The sequence below is a fragment of the Culex quinquefasciatus genome, chromosome 2 (genome assembly GCF_015732765.1).
Source record: "Culex quinquefasciatus strain JHB chromosome 2, VPISU_Cqui_1.0_pri_paternal, whole genome shotgun sequence".
NCBI lineage: Eukaryota > Metazoa > Arthropoda > Insecta > Diptera > Culicidae > Culex > Culex quinquefasciatus.
This window is the reverse complement of record NC_051862.1, coordinates 177,860,089-177,880,252: the sequence shown is the minus strand read 5'-3', so window position 1 is coordinate 177,880,252 and position 20,164 is coordinate 177,860,089. Positions and strand designations below refer to the sequence as shown.

At 37.3% G+C, this 20,164-nt stretch overlaps 5 protein-coding genes across 6 annotated transcripts in view; 4 read left to right on the top strand and 1 right to left on the bottom strand.

Annotated features, from left to right (window-relative positions):
- LOC6033152 overlaps positions 1-20,164 on the bottom strand; it is a 165,053-nt gene that overhangs the window by 65,584 nt on the left and 79,305 nt on the right. The window lies entirely within an intron of this gene.
- LOC6033161 lies at positions 4,359-4,991 on the top strand. The gene is made up of 3 exons (XM_001843597.2): positions 4,359-4,461; positions 4,523-4,663; positions 4,737-4,991. The coding sequence occupies exons 1-3, from the start codon at positions 4,408-4,410 to the stop codon at positions 4,950-4,952; spliced, it is 411 nt and encodes a 136-aa protein (XP_001843649.2). The 5' UTR covers positions 4,359-4,407; the 3' UTR covers positions 4,953-4,991.
- LOC6033162 lies at positions 5,220-7,208 on the top strand. Of its 2 annotated transcripts, none has more exons than XM_038251430.1 (3): positions 5,220-5,329; positions 6,734-6,874; positions 6,937-7,208. In XM_038251430.1, exons 1-3 carry the CDS (start codon positions 5,273-5,275, stop codon positions 7,150-7,152), a joined length of 414 nt encoding a protein of 137 aa, XP_038107358.1. In that variant the 5' UTR covers positions 5,220-5,272; the 3' UTR covers positions 7,153-7,208. The 2 variants fall into 2 exon arrangements, with proteins under 2 accessions (XP_038107358.1, XP_001843650.2); XM_001843598.2 differs by lacking the exons at positions 6,734-6,874; positions 6,937-7,208 and adding exons at positions 6,168-6,308; positions 6,379-6,608.
- On the top strand, positions 7,508-8,003 carry LOC119766413. The gene is made up of 2 exons (XM_038250947.1): positions 7,508-7,555; positions 7,617-8,003. Exons 1-2 carry the CDS (start codon positions 7,508-7,510, stop codon positions 7,986-7,988), a joined length of 420 nt encoding a protein of 139 aa, XP_038106875.1. The 3' UTR covers positions 7,989-8,003.
- On the top strand, positions 15,215-18,369 carry LOC6033165 (general odorant-binding protein 56d). The gene is made up of 2 exons (XM_001843601.2): positions 15,215-15,406; positions 17,953-18,369. The coding sequence occupies exons 1-2, from the start codon at positions 15,359-15,361 to the stop codon at positions 18,313-18,315; spliced, it is 411 nt and encodes a 136-aa protein (XP_001843653.2). The 5' UTR covers positions 15,215-15,358; the 3' UTR covers positions 18,316-18,369.

The window sequence follows — 20,164 nt, the reverse complement described above, 5'->3', positions numbered from 1 at the left end:
TTTATTTTGAAAGGGCTGTACAGAAATCCAGAAAAATCAAAACATCAATTTTATGTTTACCAAATAAACGGATTCTTATAATATTATTTTACAGGCGTCAACATTGAATGTGTTTTTGATCTACATCTTCAATATTTGCAATAAAAATAAGTATACAACTATTTGTGTATGTCCTAGGCTATGTCTTAACACATTCATAGACAGATAAGCGGAATACTTTTTTCCATTAATCAACAAATCAGCGGCCAATTTGAAAGACCAAAAATACACCAATGTGATTTTGAAATCATCACATTTGTTGAATAATTTGGGTCTGTATTGTTTTGCGAAAAAATGTGAAAATCACTAAAAAAGAAAAAAATGTGACTGAAAAAAACAATAAAACATGCAAAATACTACCAATAAAATTCAAATTATGTAATAAACTAAAAAAATACAGAAAAAAAGAATTGAAGTATTTCGTAAAAAAATCGTTGCTCAATAAAGAATTGGTTAAGTTATGTGAATGGTTACGGATTTCTAAGATAGATTTGTATCAAAAAATGAGTGGTTCCCTACGATTTCTTTGATTTATTTTATTTGGACGAAACTTCGTCATTGCATTCCCTTCGTCAAAAGAAGTCATTTTGCATCATTAGTTTTTCCATAAAAGACTTCAAACAATTTTTAGAGGCTGGTCAGAATCCTAAATCCTAAATTTCGCAAAAGTTATTTTTTAACATTTGAAATCGGACCATCGGTAATTCTCCGCCAACTCACACAGCAGTTGCCCCGACCCCTCTTCGATTTGCGTGAAACTTTGTCCTAAGGGGTAACTTTTGTCCTTGATCACAAATCCGAGGTCCGTTTTTGATATCTCGTGACGGAGGGGCAGTACGACCCCTTCCAATTTTGAACATGCGAAAAAAGAGGTGTTTTTCAATAAGATGCAGCCTAAAACGGTGATGAGATAGAAATTTGGTGTCAAAGGGACTTTTATGTAAAACAAGCTAACCCCGACAAACTTCGTCTTGTCATTTTTTCACTTCTTGACGTTTTTAGCCTCCTGTGATCAAAATTTGATTTTACGCAACTTTTCCCATACAATCTGCAGATCTTCCGGAATCGGTTCAAGAGTGGCCAAAGTTGTCACTCTTTAGCGTAAGAACCTTCCTTGGGCTTATACGAACCCAACGCAGTAAAGAGCACTCCGATCCGACTTCCCGTTATCAACTGATGCGCGTTCGAACAAAACCGTCGATTTTTTTTATATATAAAGAAGATTAGACGCCCGATTTGATGGCGTACTCAGAATTCCGAAAAAACGTATTTTTCATCGAAAAAAACACTAAAAAAGTTTTAAAAATTCTCCCATTTTCCGTTACTCGACTGTAAACATGTTTGGAACATGTCATTTTATGGGAAATTTTATGTACTTTTCGAATCTACATTGACCCAGAAGGGTCATTTTTTTCATTTAGAACAAAATTTCGTGTTTTTTCTAACTTTGCAGGGTTATCTTTTAGAGTATAACAATGTTCTACAAAGTTGTAGAGCAGACAATTACAAAAATTTTGATATATAAACATAAGGGGTTTGCTTATAAACATCACGAGTTATCGCGATTTTACGAAAAAAAGTTTTGAAAAAGTTGGTCGTCATCGATCATGGCCGTTCATGGTCACCCGCGACAAGCACGGACGACGAAACAAAAAGAAACGCAAAAAGTAAATTTTTCAAAACTTGTTTTCGTAAAATCGCGATAACTCGTGATGTTTATAAGCAAACCCCTTATGTCTATATATCAAAAATTTTGTAATTGTCTGCTCTACAACTTTGTAGAACATTGTTATACTCTAAAAGATAACCCTGCAAAGTTAGAAAAAACACGAAATTTTGTTCTAAATGAAAAAAATGACCCTTCTGGGTCAATGTAGATTCGAAAAGTACATAAAATTTCCCATAAAATGACATGTTCCAAACATGTTTACAGTCGAGTAACGGAAAATGGGAGAATTTTTAAAACTTTTTTAGTGTTTTTTTCGATGAAAAATACGTTTTTTCGGAATTCTGAGTACGCCATCAAATCGGGCGTCTAATTTTACATAAAAGTCCCTTTGACACCAAATTTCTATCTCATCACCGTTTCAGGCTGCAAATTATTGAAAAACACCTCTTTTTTCGCATGTTCAAAAATGGAAGGGGTCGTACCGCCCCTCCGTCATGAGATATCAAAAAACGGACCTCGGATTCGTGATCAGGGACAAAAGTTACCCCTTAGGACAAAGTTTCACGCAAATCGAAGAAGGGTAACTTTTCCCGATTTCGTGTGAGTTGGTAGAGAATTACCCACCAATAGTTTCCGAGAAATCGACAGTTAAAAATTACAGGATAATTAGGCAATACTTAGAAATTTTATTCATCGTTTTAAATTCTTTGAGAGGTCACATAAACTAATTGCCCGATTTTCAAAGTTTCAGAGGTGCTTTTTTATACTCAAGAAACCTTTAAAAATCGAAAATTTATACCTTAAAGTAGCTATAACTTGGAAACGGTAAACAAGGGTCCTGATTTTCGGTTCAATGAACATAAACCACTCACTCATCGCCTATCCATTTGTCGCCTATTCCTACCCGCTAGCATTCATGAGCGAATGATACTCGCAAGCAGCTAGCGAGTGGCCCGAACTGTTCACTCAGCGAACAATTACATCGTGAAAATATTTGCCTTCTCCGTCGCTCGACGACACTCACACACAACCATGCTCAGCGAAGAGCCATTCTCACAAAATGCCAGCGCGGCAGTCTTTTTGTCTCCACGCCCTTAGTTTGCCATCAATTTGATTTTTTCTTGGTGGAAGATTTTTTGAATGGTGTCTATAATGTTATGAAATCAAAATAAGTGCACAATTTAAATGATAACATTGATTTTAGGCAACCCAAATCAATGAGTATAACGCAGCGCATCAGAGAAAAAATGTGTTCAGTTCAGAGTGATCGGCGACGTTCGGTTTGCCTGAGCCGTTCGGAGACTGAGCCGATCAGAGAGAGAAGGAGATTAGAAAAAGAGTGTTCGGGAGCAAATGGTGTGAAAGAGACAAACGGTAGGAATTCATCAGGGCAGTATCGCGTCGCCTGCTATTTGTGCTCGCGAGTGGAGTGGTTGATTTTGAGCAATCAGGACCCTTGACGGTAAATTTTATTTAAAAAATGAAATGTACTTTATTATTTTAAAAAAATGTACCTTAAAACATATTAAAAAATCAAAGATTTAAAAAATATGTTTTTTTTTAATTAAACTTTTGTGATAAAAAGTTAACTCAAAATCGGAAATTACAAACAAATTTGCCGAAAACACCAAATCAATCAGAAAATCCCCTTTGCATCCAATTTGTATGATCAGCCCCCAAAATTGTATGGAGAATGGTATGGAAAAAAATAATGATGCAAAATGATTTCTTTGGACAAAGTTTGCAATCTAAATCAAAAAATGAAAATTTAAAAATCGCGAAAAAAATGCGAAATCATGTAAAACTACTCAAATTACATTTTGTAATGCAATTGAAATGGTACACTACACGACTAAAACCCACAATCTTGTTTGTCTTCCGACTTGCTTAATGCTTTTTGGATTATTTTTATATCGGACTACGACAACCAGTTGCAGAAACATTTTCACCAATGTTCCGTGCTCTCTAGCATTGTAAGCATGATTCAGCACTTTTAGCTTGGGACAGAAACAGAAACAAAGCGAACGTCGATGGGGTAGAAATGTTATGTATCGGTGATTATTTTCTGTGATAATTTTATTTATGGTATTTTGTTATTTTTTTTAGATGATATGTATTTATTGTAAAATTTATAAAAATATCATAATTATTAATTTGCAGGTTTAAACCTCTTTATTGTAAAACTATTCAATTTCAATTCAATTCGTTTTTATTTGTGAATAATCAAGTAACAATGAGTTCATTTAGCTACATAACAGAGTTTTGGTGTTCCTTTCAGCTGTGTTTTACATCGTAATTCAATCGAAAACATTATTACTTTTAATTATGGAATAGACAAGAGTAAGAAAAAGTTTTCAAAAAACTTACAGAAAATAAAACTATTCATATTTTTGATAATATTATTAATTTTCTAATTTCACGAAACCTTATATACTATCCATCCATTAAACAAATTGCCAATTCACCCCAATGCAGCGCGCCTCCTAATCTCACTGCTCTACCTGTTCCCAATAATGATGGATAGTTGTCGAACCAAACCAGTTGACTTCTTTTTGGATGAACTCGCTTCTTCCGAAACTTGGTTCCGCGTGATGACTATTTAATATAAAAGCCCAATCACTTCTGAACAGCTCCATCAAAGTCGGTTCAAACTTCCTTCTCGATAGTTGTACTTTTTAACTCTTAAATTATTTTTCAGAATGAGGGTTGCAACTGGTGTGGTTATGGTTTTTGTCCTGTGTGGACTCTGCATGGTTCGTGAACATTTGTGAAGTTTTTTTGAGTTTATAAGGTAAAATTTGATTTAAATTCCAGGCTGAGTATAGTGAGAAACAACAGGCAGCTCTTAACGATGTGGCCACCAAGTGTAAGAAGAAGCTCGATCTTCCGGAGGATTCCGACATTCCCAAAGCTGTCCAGTATGGTGACTTTGCTGAAAATGGTGATCTCAAGAAGGTACTTGTTCATTTTTAACAGTAGTTAATATCATGAAAAAAAAAACTAACTTTTCAAACTTTTCCCCCCTCAGAAATACGTCTGCTGCACCATGCGAATGATGAACTTTATCGACGAGCAGGGCACGATCCAGAAGGAAGTGCTGTTGGACTTCCTGACCGACAAGTTCGACCGTAAACTGTCCACCGAAGTGGTCGAAAAGTGCGCCACCGTCGAGGGCGAATCCGTCGGCGAAAAGGCCAACGCGTTCTTCAAGTGCTTCTTCCTGTCCAAATCCTTCGACATCTAAAGAAGTGTAGAGTAGACGCGGATAATAAAGTGCAAATGAAGCTCGAAATTAACTAAAGTCCATTTATTCAATCCGATGCCATCGGCGAAGAGTGTAGACCGGGGATCAACGATCTCCGGGTGGGTGCGTGAACTTGGCGTAAGATGATAATCGAGAATTTCTGCATTTCTAGCCAAACCAGTTTACGACCAGCATAGAAGTTGGGCCTTCTTTTTTGCGTAGCCCTTGTATAAAAAGGGATGCGCCTAGGACGTTCTGCTACAGTTACAGCTGAGAGTTGTGCAGTTAAGGTAAAAGAAGTGAAATTTTTGTGCGGAAAAATGCAGTCCTTCCTGTCGTTTGTGACCGTTGCGGTGGCGCTGGTGGTCGTTTGCAAGGTAAATTTGGTGGATGTTTAGTAAGTTCCTCGAAAGTCTTTTGAAATTTGCAACTTTCACAATAGTTGAGATTGCTACAAATTACAATTTGAAAATTCAGTTCAGTGTTGTGGCTTCTCTTCTAAGTTTTGTGGAATTATCTGAGTTTCAAAATATTAAAATTTGATTGAAATCATGACGAAAAATCAGTCAATTTCTACCATCATCGCAATCCACTGATTTTTTATACTTGAAAAAAATCAAAAATGAAAAAAAAATAAAGGACAATAAAAAAATTTACTGTAAATAATGAAACCTTTTTAAACCTTCCCAACAAAATCAATTTCATAAGCTTCTTGTTTGTATTTTATTACGCCTGAATGCTTGCAAAAAGCTCAACACTAAAAGCTATGAAAAGATAGTTTCCAAGAAATCCGCTAGAGGTCATAAGTCAAAATGTTGATTTTCGACATTCGAGCTGGAACTGTTGAGGTTATCTGAAAATCGATCTTTTTTCATCACCCAAATTGTTTGTTTGCTAAACTATTTATAGCGTTTTCAGACAAATCTGTCACCGCGCCACCGTTGGATTTCTCTAATATCCGTATACAAACTAAATTAAACTTTACACTGTTTTATACCAAGCCATGGGATTCGAAACTGGACCGAATGGAACAAATCCAGACAAAATTGGTTTAGCCAAAGCCGAGATAATCAAATATATAGGTTTGCTCAGACTTGTATTCTGAGTCGATATGAATACGTGAAGTTGAGGAATATTTAATAAGTTCATTCCACGAATGGTTTTATAGCTTAAAGCAAAAACGGTTAGCTAACCCCGTTTACCCGCAAAATCCAGGCCGATTACAACGACTTCCAGAAGGAAACCCTTACCATGAACGCGGACATCTGCAAGAAGGAGCTGGACATTCCAGCCGAGTCCAAAATCCAACAAATGGCCATGTACGGAGATTTATCCAGGGATGACAAAAAGTCCAAGGTTTGAACGAATCCATCTCAAATCACACAAATTCGATTCATTCAAATACTTTGTTCTGAAACTTCTCCAGCAATACTACTCCTGCATGATGCTGAAGATGGGCTTCATGGAGCAGGACGGGGCGATCAACGGGCCGGAGATCGTCGAGTTTATGGCGCCGCAGTACGACCGGGACGCGGTCACCACCGTCGTGGACGCCTGCAAGAGCCCCGAGGGCAAGCTGATCCAGGACAAGGCGTACGCCTTCGCGCAGTGCTTCTTCGCCAAGAAGAGCTTTGAGATTTGAGGAAAATTATAGCTTTGAAATCAATAAACATTTGTACCATCAACAATTTTTCTTGTTTTTGTTGTCAAGTTTGAACGAAAACATTAATTTGAACAGTTTTCTTAGGATGTTAAAATAATTTCGATTTGCATCTTTCCAGGCCGATTACAACGACTCCCAAAAAGAGACCATCAACAAGTACTCGGACATCTGCAAGAAGGAGCTGGACTTTCCGGAGGATTCCAAAATTCTGCAAATGGCCATGTACGGAGATTTGTCCCTGAACGATGATAAGTCCAAGGTTTGTCACAACAAGAACCTAATCCTCAAAAACTTACTACAAGTAATTTTCCGCCCTTCTAGCAATTCTACGCCTGCATGCTGATGAAGATGGGCTTCGTCGAGCAGGACGGCACGGTCAACGGCCAGGAGATCGTCGAGTTCATGGCGCCCCAGTTTGACCGCGAGGCCGTGGCCAGCGCCGTGGAGACCTGCAAGAACCCGGAGGGCGAGCTGGTCAACGACAAGATCTACGCCTTCGGACAGTGCTTCTTCACCAAGAAGACGTTCGAAATCTAACGGGAAGGCGTTTCAAGTGCGGCGAAAAAACCATCCCAGAAGCAATAAAGACTTGTGACACGGATACTGTTGTTTAATTGACAATTATCACACTCCATAAAATGTTAGACTTCTTATAAAAAGAAAAAAAAAAGAAAACTAACTTCCTATAGATTCTGAGATGATGCCAAACCCAGTGAAAAATAACTTCGGCCAATAATCACCTCCACTGACGTATAAAATTACTTGACAAAACAATAAAGTTAGACAAGCTTTCAAGAAGCAATTATTAAGTGTCAGGTGCCAAATGATTACAGTTTCCGTTCTCCTGTTCAGTATAAATAGCTCCAACTTGCTCAAAACGAATGAACAAACAATGATGAAGCTAGTAGCAACTCTTCTCTGCTTGGTAGCAGTCGCACAGGTAAGTACCCCATCCAGTAAATTCCCCTCAAAACCCCTTCTAATTTCAACTCAAATTACAGGCCAACCTCACCAGTAAACAGAAGGCAAAGTTACACTCCACGTTTGTGAACTGCACGATCAGCATGCACATCCCCGAGGACACCGTCCACTACGAAGAGCACAGCATTTCCGGCGATCTGGCCCTCAAGGATCCACTGTTTAAGCGGGCTATCCTGTGTGTGACGCGGGAAATGAAGGTCGCAAACGAGACCGGAGACATTGACCTTCCTCGGATGAGGGAGTACCTGCGGGATGGACACGATGAGAAGACCATGGAGGAAATGCTGAAAATCTGCGCTAAGACTGCGGCGGGTGCGGCGGGTGCGGCCCCGGAGGATAAAATCTACCAGTTTTACCGGTGTTATTGGACACAGAATAAGTTTTTGTTGTAAAAAACATTTAAAAAAAACCCCATCTTTGTATTTCAGCATCATTTTAGTTTCTTTTGACCTAATGCCACCCCCTCTAAGGGGTGAGATTGGATCAATTTTCCAAAGGTTTAAAGGTAGAGTTCAGAAAAATTTAATAGATTTTCTCAGAACCATTGTCGTTAAAAGTTTTTCAAAATCCTTAAAAATGTTTTTGATATTGATTAATTTCAAAGAAATAAATAAATTACGGACATTTTCTTTCCGCAAAATTGCGAACTTCATTTATACGCCGCGATTAAAGCAAGTAGTTCGATTAACCCTCTACAACCTAACCCCGCCAGTTTACGTCTGACAGCCGGAGACAGCGGTTGTTTTTCTGCTGTTTTCGTGGCGCGGCACAGTGCTTACGGATGGAGGTGGAAGAATCCTCCGACGGGGACGAGTTTCGTTCCGTAAATGGAACGGGGAAGCGGAGGAAGACCAGCAACGGAGCCGTTGTCGGGGATGGCTCAGAGGAGAATCTTCTCAACAACAACAAGTTCAGTCCACTGGCGGGGAACAAAAACAACAACAATAACAATGGTATCCCAGCCGGGAAAGGAAGCGTCCCACCGGTTCCAGTGGTTCCAGTGGCCAAGAAACCACCACCTCTGGTGGTAAAGAATACGAGCTACGCCAAGCTGAGGACTGTAATGTCGCCGTGCACAACCAAGCCAAGTTACAAGCTAACACCGTTTGGGATCAAATTGCTGTGTTCCTCCGAGGAGCGATTTGAGACCGCGCGGGCCCACTTGATTGCGAACAAAGTGGAGTTCTACACCCACGAGAAACGAAGCGAGCGGCAACTCCGCGTCGTCGTCCGAGGACTTCCGTCGGCTTCACCTGAATTCGTCAAGAAGACCCTCAAGGAATCGCAAAACCTGGATGCTGTGGAGGTGCACGCCATCAAGAGAAAGGGAGAGTTCGCCTCGTCAGAGGAAACCCCGTACATTATTACGTTCCCCAAGGGGTACACCAGCCTCAAGCAGCTGAGTGAAATCAAGCGCTTGAGAAGATTTCACATCCGGTGGGAGGCCTACCGGAACAAGCGACCGAACGTGACCCAGTGCAGGAACTGCTTGCAGCTGGGTCATGGAACCAGGAATTGTCACCTCAAGGGGAGGTGCAACAACTGTGGGGGTCCCCACAAGACGGACGAGTGCGAAGTCCAGGAAGCCCAGCCAAAGCGGTGTGCCAACTGCTCTGGTGCCCACGAAGCTACGGACCGCAGCTGCCCCAAGCGTGCGGATTTCATCCAGCGGCGACAGCAGGCGTCGAAACCAAAACCGCCGGCAAGGAAGGCGGAGAAGCAGAGTCCAGCAGTTCCGGCGTTCACGCCGGCGGAGTTCCCTCCGCTGCCGGGCGCAGTTCCGGACGGAAAAGTGAAGGATCGCCCTCGACCCGCAGGAAGCAGCCAAGGTGGCCCCCGAGACGGTGGAGCCACGGAGAAGGAAGCCGGGGAGGTACTCTACAGTTCGGCTGAGCTGTGGGGGATTTTCTCCGAGTACATCGGCAGGTTCAAGACCTGCAAGACCCGCTTGGACCAAGTAACCCTCGTCAGTTACATGATCTCCAAGTATGGAATTTAAGGAGTTTTGTTTTGTTATTATATATTGTTTAACTGATCCTCGGTCCCAACCTGGTCACAGCACCTAAAAGGACCTAATAAAAATAAGTTAAGAAAAAAAAAAAAAAAAAACCTAACCCCGCCATTAGACGGGCTTCGATCTAAAAAATCGCCAAAAATCAATTTTTCAAACAATTTTTGATATTTAAAAAGCATTGAAAAGAAGAACTCTGAAAATTTTGGAAAATTTTAGGGTTGGAAAGTTTAACTTGTTTTATGTGACTTTGCCAATGTTTTAAAAAATGTATTTTTTTTTTAGGGATCAACTTTGGCTGTGTTTTGTACTAACATTTCCAATATTTTCAGTAAAAAGAAGTATGCAGTAATTTTTGTAGTGTCCCAGACTATGCCTCTACGCATTTTTTTTTTTCAATTTAAATGATGATGGTGCCATTCTATAGAGGAAAATGTGAAAAACAAGCAAAAAATTTAAAAAGTAACTGTAAAAACGTGAAAAAATTAGATAGGCAAAATGTAATTATATTAGGTGGTAGAATAGGCCAAATACTACCAAAAACAAACATAAACTAAGCAAGATAAATGCAAATTAAAATACTAAAAATAAAACATAAAACAAGAGAAGTAAAGTTTTTCGTAGAACAAAAGTTGCTCAAAAATGACCTCCAAAACACGGGAAAAATAAAAAACTTCCGAAAAAAAATTTGGGCAGTAGAGGGTTAATGCTCAATAAGCAAAACCTCAGTACCTCATGTGGGAGGCTCTGGGACACTTTTACGATTACAATAAATTCAGAACGTTTTGGACAGTCAAACTCAACGCGTCGGCGTAATTAATTTAGAGAAATCCACCCTTCAATCATGGAACTTGTATAACTAATAAATACAAATAAATTGTTCGCTTGTTCGCAGCATTGCTTTGGCGTTCTCGATTGCGAGATTCCTACTCGCCTTTTAACTGATAAGTGACAAATCGATTTTGCAGTCTAAATGGAGACTATGATTTTCTAAAGTTTGAGTTTCGAAATTGGAAAACGTGCTTTACTTATTATTATGTATTGTATTCTAACCGTCAGTTGGAGCGAATATGCAAAGAAAAAAAATCATGGTAATATTACATCTGGAAAGGGGTACATCGGTACATCTTTTATGTCAGAAAAAATGTGTAATTTTACCTATGAAAATATGTAATTTTACCACTTTTCTGTTGTAATGTCACATTTTCAGTCTAAATTGACGTAAAATTACATTATAAAAGTGGTAATATTCAACCTTTCAAAATTAAAGCTTCAAAATTTACACAATTTTTTTCTGTGTGGGCCAAACAACGATATACTTGTCGTCATTTCTAAACAGCACTTATTAGGGGCATAAAAATTTACTTAATTTAGTGGTGAGTTCTGATGAATTTAACTGAAATGCAAGTCAGTTGAGAAAAAAATGCATAATGTGGAGGCCTAACTGATATTCAAGTGAAAATGGTCTTTACACAGCAAAAAAATGTGTAATGGTAATTTTAGAAGGTTGAATATTACCTCTTTTATGATGTAATTTTACCTCAATTAAGACTGAAAAAGCGACATTACATCAGAATATTGGTAAAATTACATATTTTCATAGATAAAATTACACATTTTTTTCTGACATAAAAGATGTACACCTTCCCAGATGTAATATTACCATGATTTTTTTTCTGTGTAATTTAACTTCAAAAATTCGATTTTTGAAAAAAAGTAACAAATTTTGTAATGAAATTTCGGAAGATCATATTAGTTAAAAACCGTGAATCAATGTTGTACAGTCGTTTAAATCACAGGTTTTATCATTCGCAATTCGCAATTCGCAATTTTCAGTGTAAGAACGGGCCTTGGCCGATCTTATGCACCAGGTTCCCGACGAACACGCACTGCCCTTACACCTACATCTCACCCTTGCTCTGAGTCAGTACGAGCAACACGCTAGAACACGCTTTGAGTGTTCGTGCCAGGCATGCACACCTTCTTTTCCGGTTACGCATTTTAACTCGGCCGGGGGTGGTACATTACGTAGGGTTTGATGTAAGTATAAGCGCCTAACCATTTATAGTGTGCCTATCAACTTTCATTAAAGCAAAAACTGTTATATTTTTAGTTTGAATTCAAAAACTAATTGTTATTTACAGTGTATTGTTTTCTCCTGAAATCTCCCCTATTGTTGAGTCGTGTTTATCTGTTGCTATTTCTTTTGTCGCGGTGTTTTGTTACAATATTTTGGTCCTAAGCATTTCAAAAAAGTTTTTCAAAAGTACAATAGTAATATTTGTGTTAATTCTTTAATCATTCCATAAATTGAGTAAGGGCTCGAACCTCACTTGCTTAAGAAAAAGGTGAAGTTTCAAAACAATGGACAGTGAAGGAAATATACTATGTAAAGAATCAATAGTAAAAGAAAGATAGTAATTTATGAAGTAGATAAAGAAATTAACAATAGTTAATAAATAGAGGTAACAAACAAGCTTAGATTGTATTGAGGGCAATTTACAGGGAAGATGAGAAATTATTCAAATAGATAAATAAAGAAAAGACACATGATAAACAAAATTGACATCGCTGCCAAATTAAGGGAAAGCAGACAGTTTGTTACAGCAGCATAAATTGGTAAAATAGAGTGGAAAAGCGTTGAGAAATAAGAGAATCAAATAAGTAAAATCGAAATCAAATGGAGGATAGTAAACAGAAGCCTTTTTAGAAAATCAGTGAAACAAAATAAACAGAAGACAGCTGTTAGCTGAAATGGAAAGAAGATAAACCCCGTTCTGCGATGCTCAGGTACATCCACAGCAGTTGACTCAACATACTGCGAATCAAAACAATACCGTCTACAATCACAAATTACTTCCCTTTCCCACATTGACTCGCCCCTTTCTTTTAGCCGTCTCGACTCTGACCCGCGGTGGTCAAAGGTTTACGATCCGTTTCCACAGGCCACCAGCTAGGTTACACCTTGTCATCATGATGACTAAACCAAGCCAACGTGGAGGTAAAAAAATAGGACACTTGCAAGGAACCAGAGCCATGCTGTTTTGTCCAAACAGCACTACGGATGTAGTTGGGCTCCTTCCGGGATGTTCCTCGCCTGGGTGTGTCAACCGACGAGTATCATTAGTATCATGCACCCTTGGCCTGGTTTAAATCACAGGTTTTATCATAGGAACAAAATATTTTCCGAAAAGAAAGCTTAGTTTCCTATAGATTCTGAAATGTTTCCAAACCAGTGAAAATAACCTTTGCCCATAATTACCTCTACTGACGGGGTGACAAAATGATGAAGTTAGACAAGCTTTTTACAAGCAATTATTGAATGTCGGGTTTCAGAAGATTACAGTTTATTTTATCTTTGTCAGTATAAATAGTTGCTCGAAACTTGCTCAGCACCAATAAACAAACGATGATGAAGATAGTAGCAATTCTACTCTGTTTGGTGGCAGTCACTCAGGTAAGTACACAGTAAAAAATAGTGTAAATTTGGAAAGTGTAATTTTGGAACGTTGAATATTGCTTTTTAATGTTGTAATTTTACTTCAATTTAGACTGAAAAAGTTGCATTACACCAAAAAAGTGGTAAAATTGTACAATTTTTTCTTATATAAAAGATGAATCCCTTCCCAGATGTAATAATACCATGATTTTTTCACTATGTACCCTATGTGCCCGATCCCACCTCAAATTTCAGGCCAACTTCACCGTCAAACAGATGGAAAAGATCCACTCATCGTTTGTGAACTGCACGACCAACTTGAACATCCCCGAGAACACCGTCCACTACGAGCAGATCACCGTTACCGGAAACCTGACCGTCAAGGATCCGATGTACAAGCGAAACCTGCTGTGCCTGATGCAGGGCATGCATATCGCCAAACCGACCGGCGACATTGACATGCCGAACATGCGGGAGTTCCTGCGGGATGGCCACGACGAAAAGTCGCTGGGGGAAATGCTGGAAATCTGCGCCAAAACGGCGAAGGGCGCGACTCCGGAAGAGAAGGCCTACCAGTTTCATCAGTGCTTCTGGTCGCAGGATAAGTTTGTGGTGTGATGGGTTTGACGGTAAAATCAAGATTTGCTGTGTTAAAATAAGGCTGGTACAAATATTTTTAAAAGTTTTTGTCACCCCCCCCCTTCAAAATTGGCCCGAAAAATCAGGGGGCAAAAAAAATATTTTTACAATAAACTTCAAAATTTTAATGAAAATTCAAGTGCAACCAGCTGAAATCAAATTAAAATACATTCTCCTGCGTTTAAAATCATTTTTAGCATGTTTGGGTTTATGAAAAAGTCTTAAGATTTTTTGAAAATTTTCGATGCAAAATCTATTTTTTCGATACAATTTTTGTTTTTGTCAGATCTCAATTTTTTTGAAAACTAATGATTGCATAACAACTGAACTAGTGTAAAATGCATTTTAAAACACTTTTTTCATTTAAATGTGAAGGCTATGGCTTGTTATTTAAATTTTTATATTTTTTTATTTTTTTGCCCCCCCCTTGACCTCGGCCAGGGCCGAGGGACAAAAACTTTTTTAAATATTTGCATCGGCCTAAATAAAATTGAAAATAAAACAATACTAGGAAGGAGGATCCATAATCTATGCTTGAAAAAATAATAACAATCACGCACTCGTTATTGCTAGGTCAGTAACTGATAATAAATTATTTATTGAATTATATTGAGCCAGTCTCAATAGATAATAGAATGAAGCTGATAAAGAAGGTTCAAATAGGCTGAAAAATACTTATAAGGCTACTTAATTATTTCCATTTGTTTCCACATTATGATAACTGTCTCTGTGCTAAGAGTCCATACTAAAAAAAATCGAGATTTTTACTCTAAGTCGACATGATCGTGTTATCTTGTCGTATGTCTCGTTTTAAGGTTAAACACATGAAAAATGGAGGGATACTACAATCCTATAGAACAGTCAGAGCAATTGAGTTGAGTTGAGAGCAAATCTCGCGATTCGTTATCAGGCTCCTCGCTCTGTAGAAGAAACCGAGACTCTCCATATCATTAGTATGAATCTAGTAGTGAATGCCTTGAGTAACCTATATTTTGTTCATGTTGGCAATTAAAACAATTCCATGAAACATTCATCACCTGCGAGACTGGTTGGGAACGCTCGGCAGGACCTCCACGGATACCATAATTCCTTCTGTCTCGCGCGCAAAAAGCCGGTTTCCAGCTGAAGAAAAGTGAAAACACCAGTGAAACCAAGTCGCGAAAACGAAGCGCTCAAATTACCGACCTTAACCTTGACCGCAAAACTCACGGTCATCGGGAATGCTCGACTTGCAGTGGAATCACCGGGTGCACAGTTATTAAAATTGAAGAAATTAAATTAAAAAAATCAATTCGCTTCATTTGGACTTTCATATGAAAAATAATTTATTTAAAATCACTTGAACGACTTTTTTACTGTGCTCCACTTTCTGAAAACATTATAATTTATTGGTCTTACCCCTTTGCCCCCTTTTCCGAGTTGCGAGTTGCGATTGGTTCTGGGGTGCCAAAGAAGATGAGCCTTTCGCAGCGTGAGGTGGTGTGATTTTGCAACATACAAAAAAAGGAGCTCCAGAATCAGTACAGAAAAGCGAAATCAGATTAATCTCGGTCTGACTGGCAGTATAAAAGTGGTCCCAAGCGGAAACCGGCCCGTCAGACGATAAGATCCTTTCCGCCGCCTGGGGACCCAAAGTTTTGCTCGGTGTTGTTGCTTGCTCAAAGTGTTTGAAGATGAAGTGTTTAGTGTTGATTGTGGCCGCGTTGGCAGTTGGAACTCATGTAAGTAGCCATTACAGATGACCTATGGTCCGAGTTCTGAGAAATATATTTAGCTGATTCAGTTTCAGTTAGAATTGAAAAAAATGACGAAAAACGTGAAGGTTATTAAAAAAATCGATGTGCATATTGAGTTGAGATTTCGTATCAAATATTGCTAGAAAGATATTTTATTTAAACAAAACAAAGTTATCTAAATATTGTGCAGAATATTTAAAATTTTCGAGGGATACCTTATCTTTTGCACATTATTCGCGAAAAAATAATCAAAAAAATCATTGTAATAATTAAACATGTAAAGAATTATATTTAAATTTTACAATAAATATGATGAAAACTCTATAAAAAGGTATAATACATCTTGTTCAATTCGTTTTCTGGACGTTTTCTAAAGGTTTTAAATAATTTGATGCTCAATTATCAATATTGTAAACCAGGGTGACAATGATAAGAATTCAATTCTAGAGTTTTTTTTTTTTTTTTTGAATAGGTCCTATAAACATATGGAAGCCAACAGCTTATAGGACCTTTTAAAAAAAAACTCTGGAATTTATCTTCAAATATTATCTAAATGGTAATACTTGTTTTAAGATTTTTGGTTTTAAAAGAGGACTTGAGAGGCCAAACAGTGTAAAATTTTTCAATAGTGCTCTGAAAATGGTTTTGTTGAAAAACATTTTTTTTTTAAAACCGAGATTTCAACTGTGAAAACAATTTAAAAAAAGTATAAAATTCAAATCGCAAGCCAGTAGAAATGAGCCAAAAAAAATTCTAGTAATATTCATCAGGGAATGATGACAGATTTTGTGTTATTGAACTATTGAATTTTTATCAGTTTTGCATGAATTTTCATTAGGTAATATTACTCAAGTACTCAAATAAGAGGTAATATTCAACCAACCAAATTTTCAACCTTCTAAAATTATTTTTTTTTCGGTGTACAATTCAAAATGTTTTTGAACGTGGTAAAAATTATGACATAAGCGAAAAAATGTATTTTAAATAGTTTTTTTTAATTGCCCTTTTTTGATAGATTTTAAGATGTTTTTATTATTATTATTATTATTTTTGAAAAAAAAAGATTAAGGTTAAGTCGATAAAACGTTAGAGTTTGTTCAAAATTAATTAGAAATTGTTTTTTTTTTTTCATTAAAAAACTTTTGAAGCATAATTTATAAACTTTCCGAATTTACTAACAAACTTATTGTACTGAAAATGCCTATAAATCTGAAATTGAATTCTGTTTCAATAGCACTTAAAACTTGTACCTCAGAAACTAATTTTAACTGTTCCTAGTGTGTTTTCAAAAGGAATGAAAATTTCACCCGCATTAAACTTTTTTAACATAAAAAATAGGATTAGTAGATTCCAGATATCATCGATTGAAAATTGAGGGTAAAATGGGTAGCACATAGAAAAAACGATTTTTTTTGTTATTTGAAACCTCTGCAAACAAAAAAAAATAACTATTAAGAAAAGTGCAGAGAATTTCTCAGTTTTTCAAATAAACGTCTTTCACTCTTTCCAAGATGGACAAGAATAAACACCTTTTAAAAAAATAAAAAGAAAGGATTTTTTCTGAAAATTTTAGTCTTAGAATGGCTTTGACTCCAAAATGGTGCATTTTATCGAAAATTAAAAAAAGGTTCTTTTGATCTCCAATTTAATATTACAATTTCCAAAACATATTTTTGAAGGCATTTTCGGTACTTTTCAAAAAATCACTATTTTTGTTCAAAAATCATAACATAGCAAAAATCAAAACATACGTTTTGTCCTATAACTCAGAAGTTTGCACTTTTTGTCCACTAAAACAAATCGAAAAATGAAAAAACGGGTATTTTTTTTGTTGCGTGTACCGTGTACCATTTTTCAAAATATTCCTAACTAACTTTGCCGAAGACTACGAATCGATCAGGAAATCTCTTCATAAAATGCGGGTTTTTTTTAATATTTGCATAACACTTTTCTATGGTCAGTCCCCAAATTTGTATGAAGAAACAAATAATGGAAAAGGACTTATTTGGACCTAAGGAATCGATGGACAAAGTTTAATCTAAAGAAAAAAAATAGAAACTATTTTGTGGTGATGTTTGAACATTCGTGCTCAAACTCAATCCACTTCAACAAATCATCTTTGCAGTAAACTCTACGCGATTGGCCTGGCCGTTTAGAAAAGATGAATGTTGGAAGTAATCAGCCCCACATTTTCCAGGCCGCCAACTTGGATCAAAAAATATAAAATCACTTAGAACAAAGTAGGTACTTTCAAAAAAAAATTAAAAATTGAAATTACAAGCCAAGGTTTCAACACTTGGATGTTTAAAAATGCATTTTACAGGCGTACAGTTGCTTTCCAATCATTAGTTTTGAAATATCGAGGTATTGACGGAGTTTTTTTTTTTTCGCAAAAAAAAAACTTTTCATTGGACTGTACATTGGTATTTCATGAAAATTTAAAATTGAAAAATATTTGCAACGGCCTTATTGGGTGCTTAACCCGTGTCCAAGTGGTAGTTGTTAACCCTTAACTCTCCCCCATCCCGCAGGCCTTCTTCACCCCGCAGCAGGTCGAGTTCGCCAAGAAGCTGTCGGCGGACTGCGAGGCCGAGGTGGGCGACGGTCTGCCGGAGAACATCGGCGAGCGCTTCCGGATGGGCGACCTCACCCTAACGGACGACAAATCCAAGTGCTACATGCGGTGCATCTTCGGCAAGGTAAACTTCCTGGACCGGGAGACGGGCGTGATCAACAAGGAAACTCTAGCGCTGAAGCTGGCCAAGGGCAGCACCCAGGAGAAGGCGGAACGATTCGCCGTGCGGTGCGGCTCGTTTGAGGGTGCGAACGCGTGCGAAAAGGCCCACGGGCTGTACGAGTGCTACTTCACCAAAAAGGACGAGTACTTTGCCTAATAATGTTCAAGTTTTTGCTGGATGTTGAATAAAACCCTTCTCAACTCGATAAAAGCCAGGCCCTTTTTGCTGCAAATCACTTTCACTAGTCTTGGACCTTAGACAAGGTTGCCAACCAGGAAGCTTCGGGGGGAGCAACTTTCGCCTACACGACGCGACGTGCAGATAGAAAGGTTATGTCATGGATACCTAATGCAGTGATGCATACAGAAAGGTGAGACCCCTCGAAGGAGGATAAAAAGGGTGGTGATAGGGTGAAACAGAGGAGTTGCTGCTGGCTGGTGCAACCATCCAGATTACGTTGAAGAGTTATAGAGAGTCGATGTTTGGTCATAGATCGTGTTTTATGAGAGAAAGGAATCTGGTTACCACGTGGAGGCAGTTCGGTTATGTTGCAAAAATAAAAGCAATTTTGGAGGCAATCGAAAAACTGTGTAAACTTAGGTAGAATAATTATCTACTTTTTCGCAAATCAGCTTTTTTCTGTAATCTTTTCTTTGAGATGAAACATTGTCCATTAGCCTGTACCATTTTGAGGTCATGTCGAAGAATTTTAGGTGCTCTCTTCTTAAATTAGAGATTATGATGTCAGGAACAATGTTTTCTTAGACAAGAAAAAAAAATACTTTGTCGCACCCCCACTCCGATTTACTGCAAAAAGTTACTTTTCTGAACAAATTTTCTTTAATCGCTCGGAATCAATACACATACTGTTTCATTTAGGTTCGTATTATGTTCAAATAATAGGTATTTGTCCATAGATTAAGATGCACTGTCAATATCTGACCAAAATTTAAGTTTTTGGCTTCTCCCAGGGTGATTTACGTAAAAAAAATCGCATTTTTTCAAAACTTTTTTCAGAAATGCTCATTTAATCTAGGGTTGCCCATTTAAAAATAAATAAAATAAAATTTCGAGTTATTAGAGTTTTAGTTAAAAAAAACAGCGCCGATTTTCAAAATTTCTCAGATCTCACAAGCAAGGCCTACTAATTACACGATGTTGCAAGCATAAGCCTTAAAGGCCAAGATATGCTTTCTTATAGTAATGTTGACCGCTGAATCCGAATCTGGAATCTAATTTCATGAAAACACTAATTATTTGGAGCTACGCCCGTATTAGCTGCAATTTTAATTGCTAACAACTTCGATCATATCTTGGATTTCGTTCCACTTTGACTGATATTTTACTCACAGGACTCTTTATATTTAATGTATTACCACGTTCTGGTTATCTTAAGTATATCGAATAATCGCTTTTTGAAGTCCTACCTAAGAAAATTTGTTCAAAAAGGTGACTTTTTTCAGGAAATTGTAGAGGGGGTGCGAGAAAGTATTTTATTATTTTTTCTTGTCTAAGAAAACATTGTTCCTCACATCATAATCTATCATTTAAGAAGAGAGCACCTAAAATCCTCGACATGACCTCAAAATGGGACAGACTATTGTCCATGCATTCTCTATTTGTAATTTATATGTAAAAATACAAAAACTAAAATCTTAAAAAAGCGAAATTATTTAGTGCTTTAAAACAAAAAACAAAAAAGTTTTCTTAAAAAAAAATTCATGATTAAATAAAATAAATAACAGATAAGAAATTCGAAATGAATTTATCATTCTTCCCATGTTTATGAATTATGGGATAACATTAGAAATTATTTGCACCCAATTATTAACTTAAGTTACACATTGTTGTTTTATTTTCCAATACGAAACAGTGCAACAAATTTATGAGGAAACTTAATTTCCGTTTTGTATAGCCTAGATCTTTTCACATGATTTAGAAGGTTATAAAGTTCAGCATTCTTTGGAAATTTATAAGGTTCCAAACAGTTCTTCGAATCATGCAA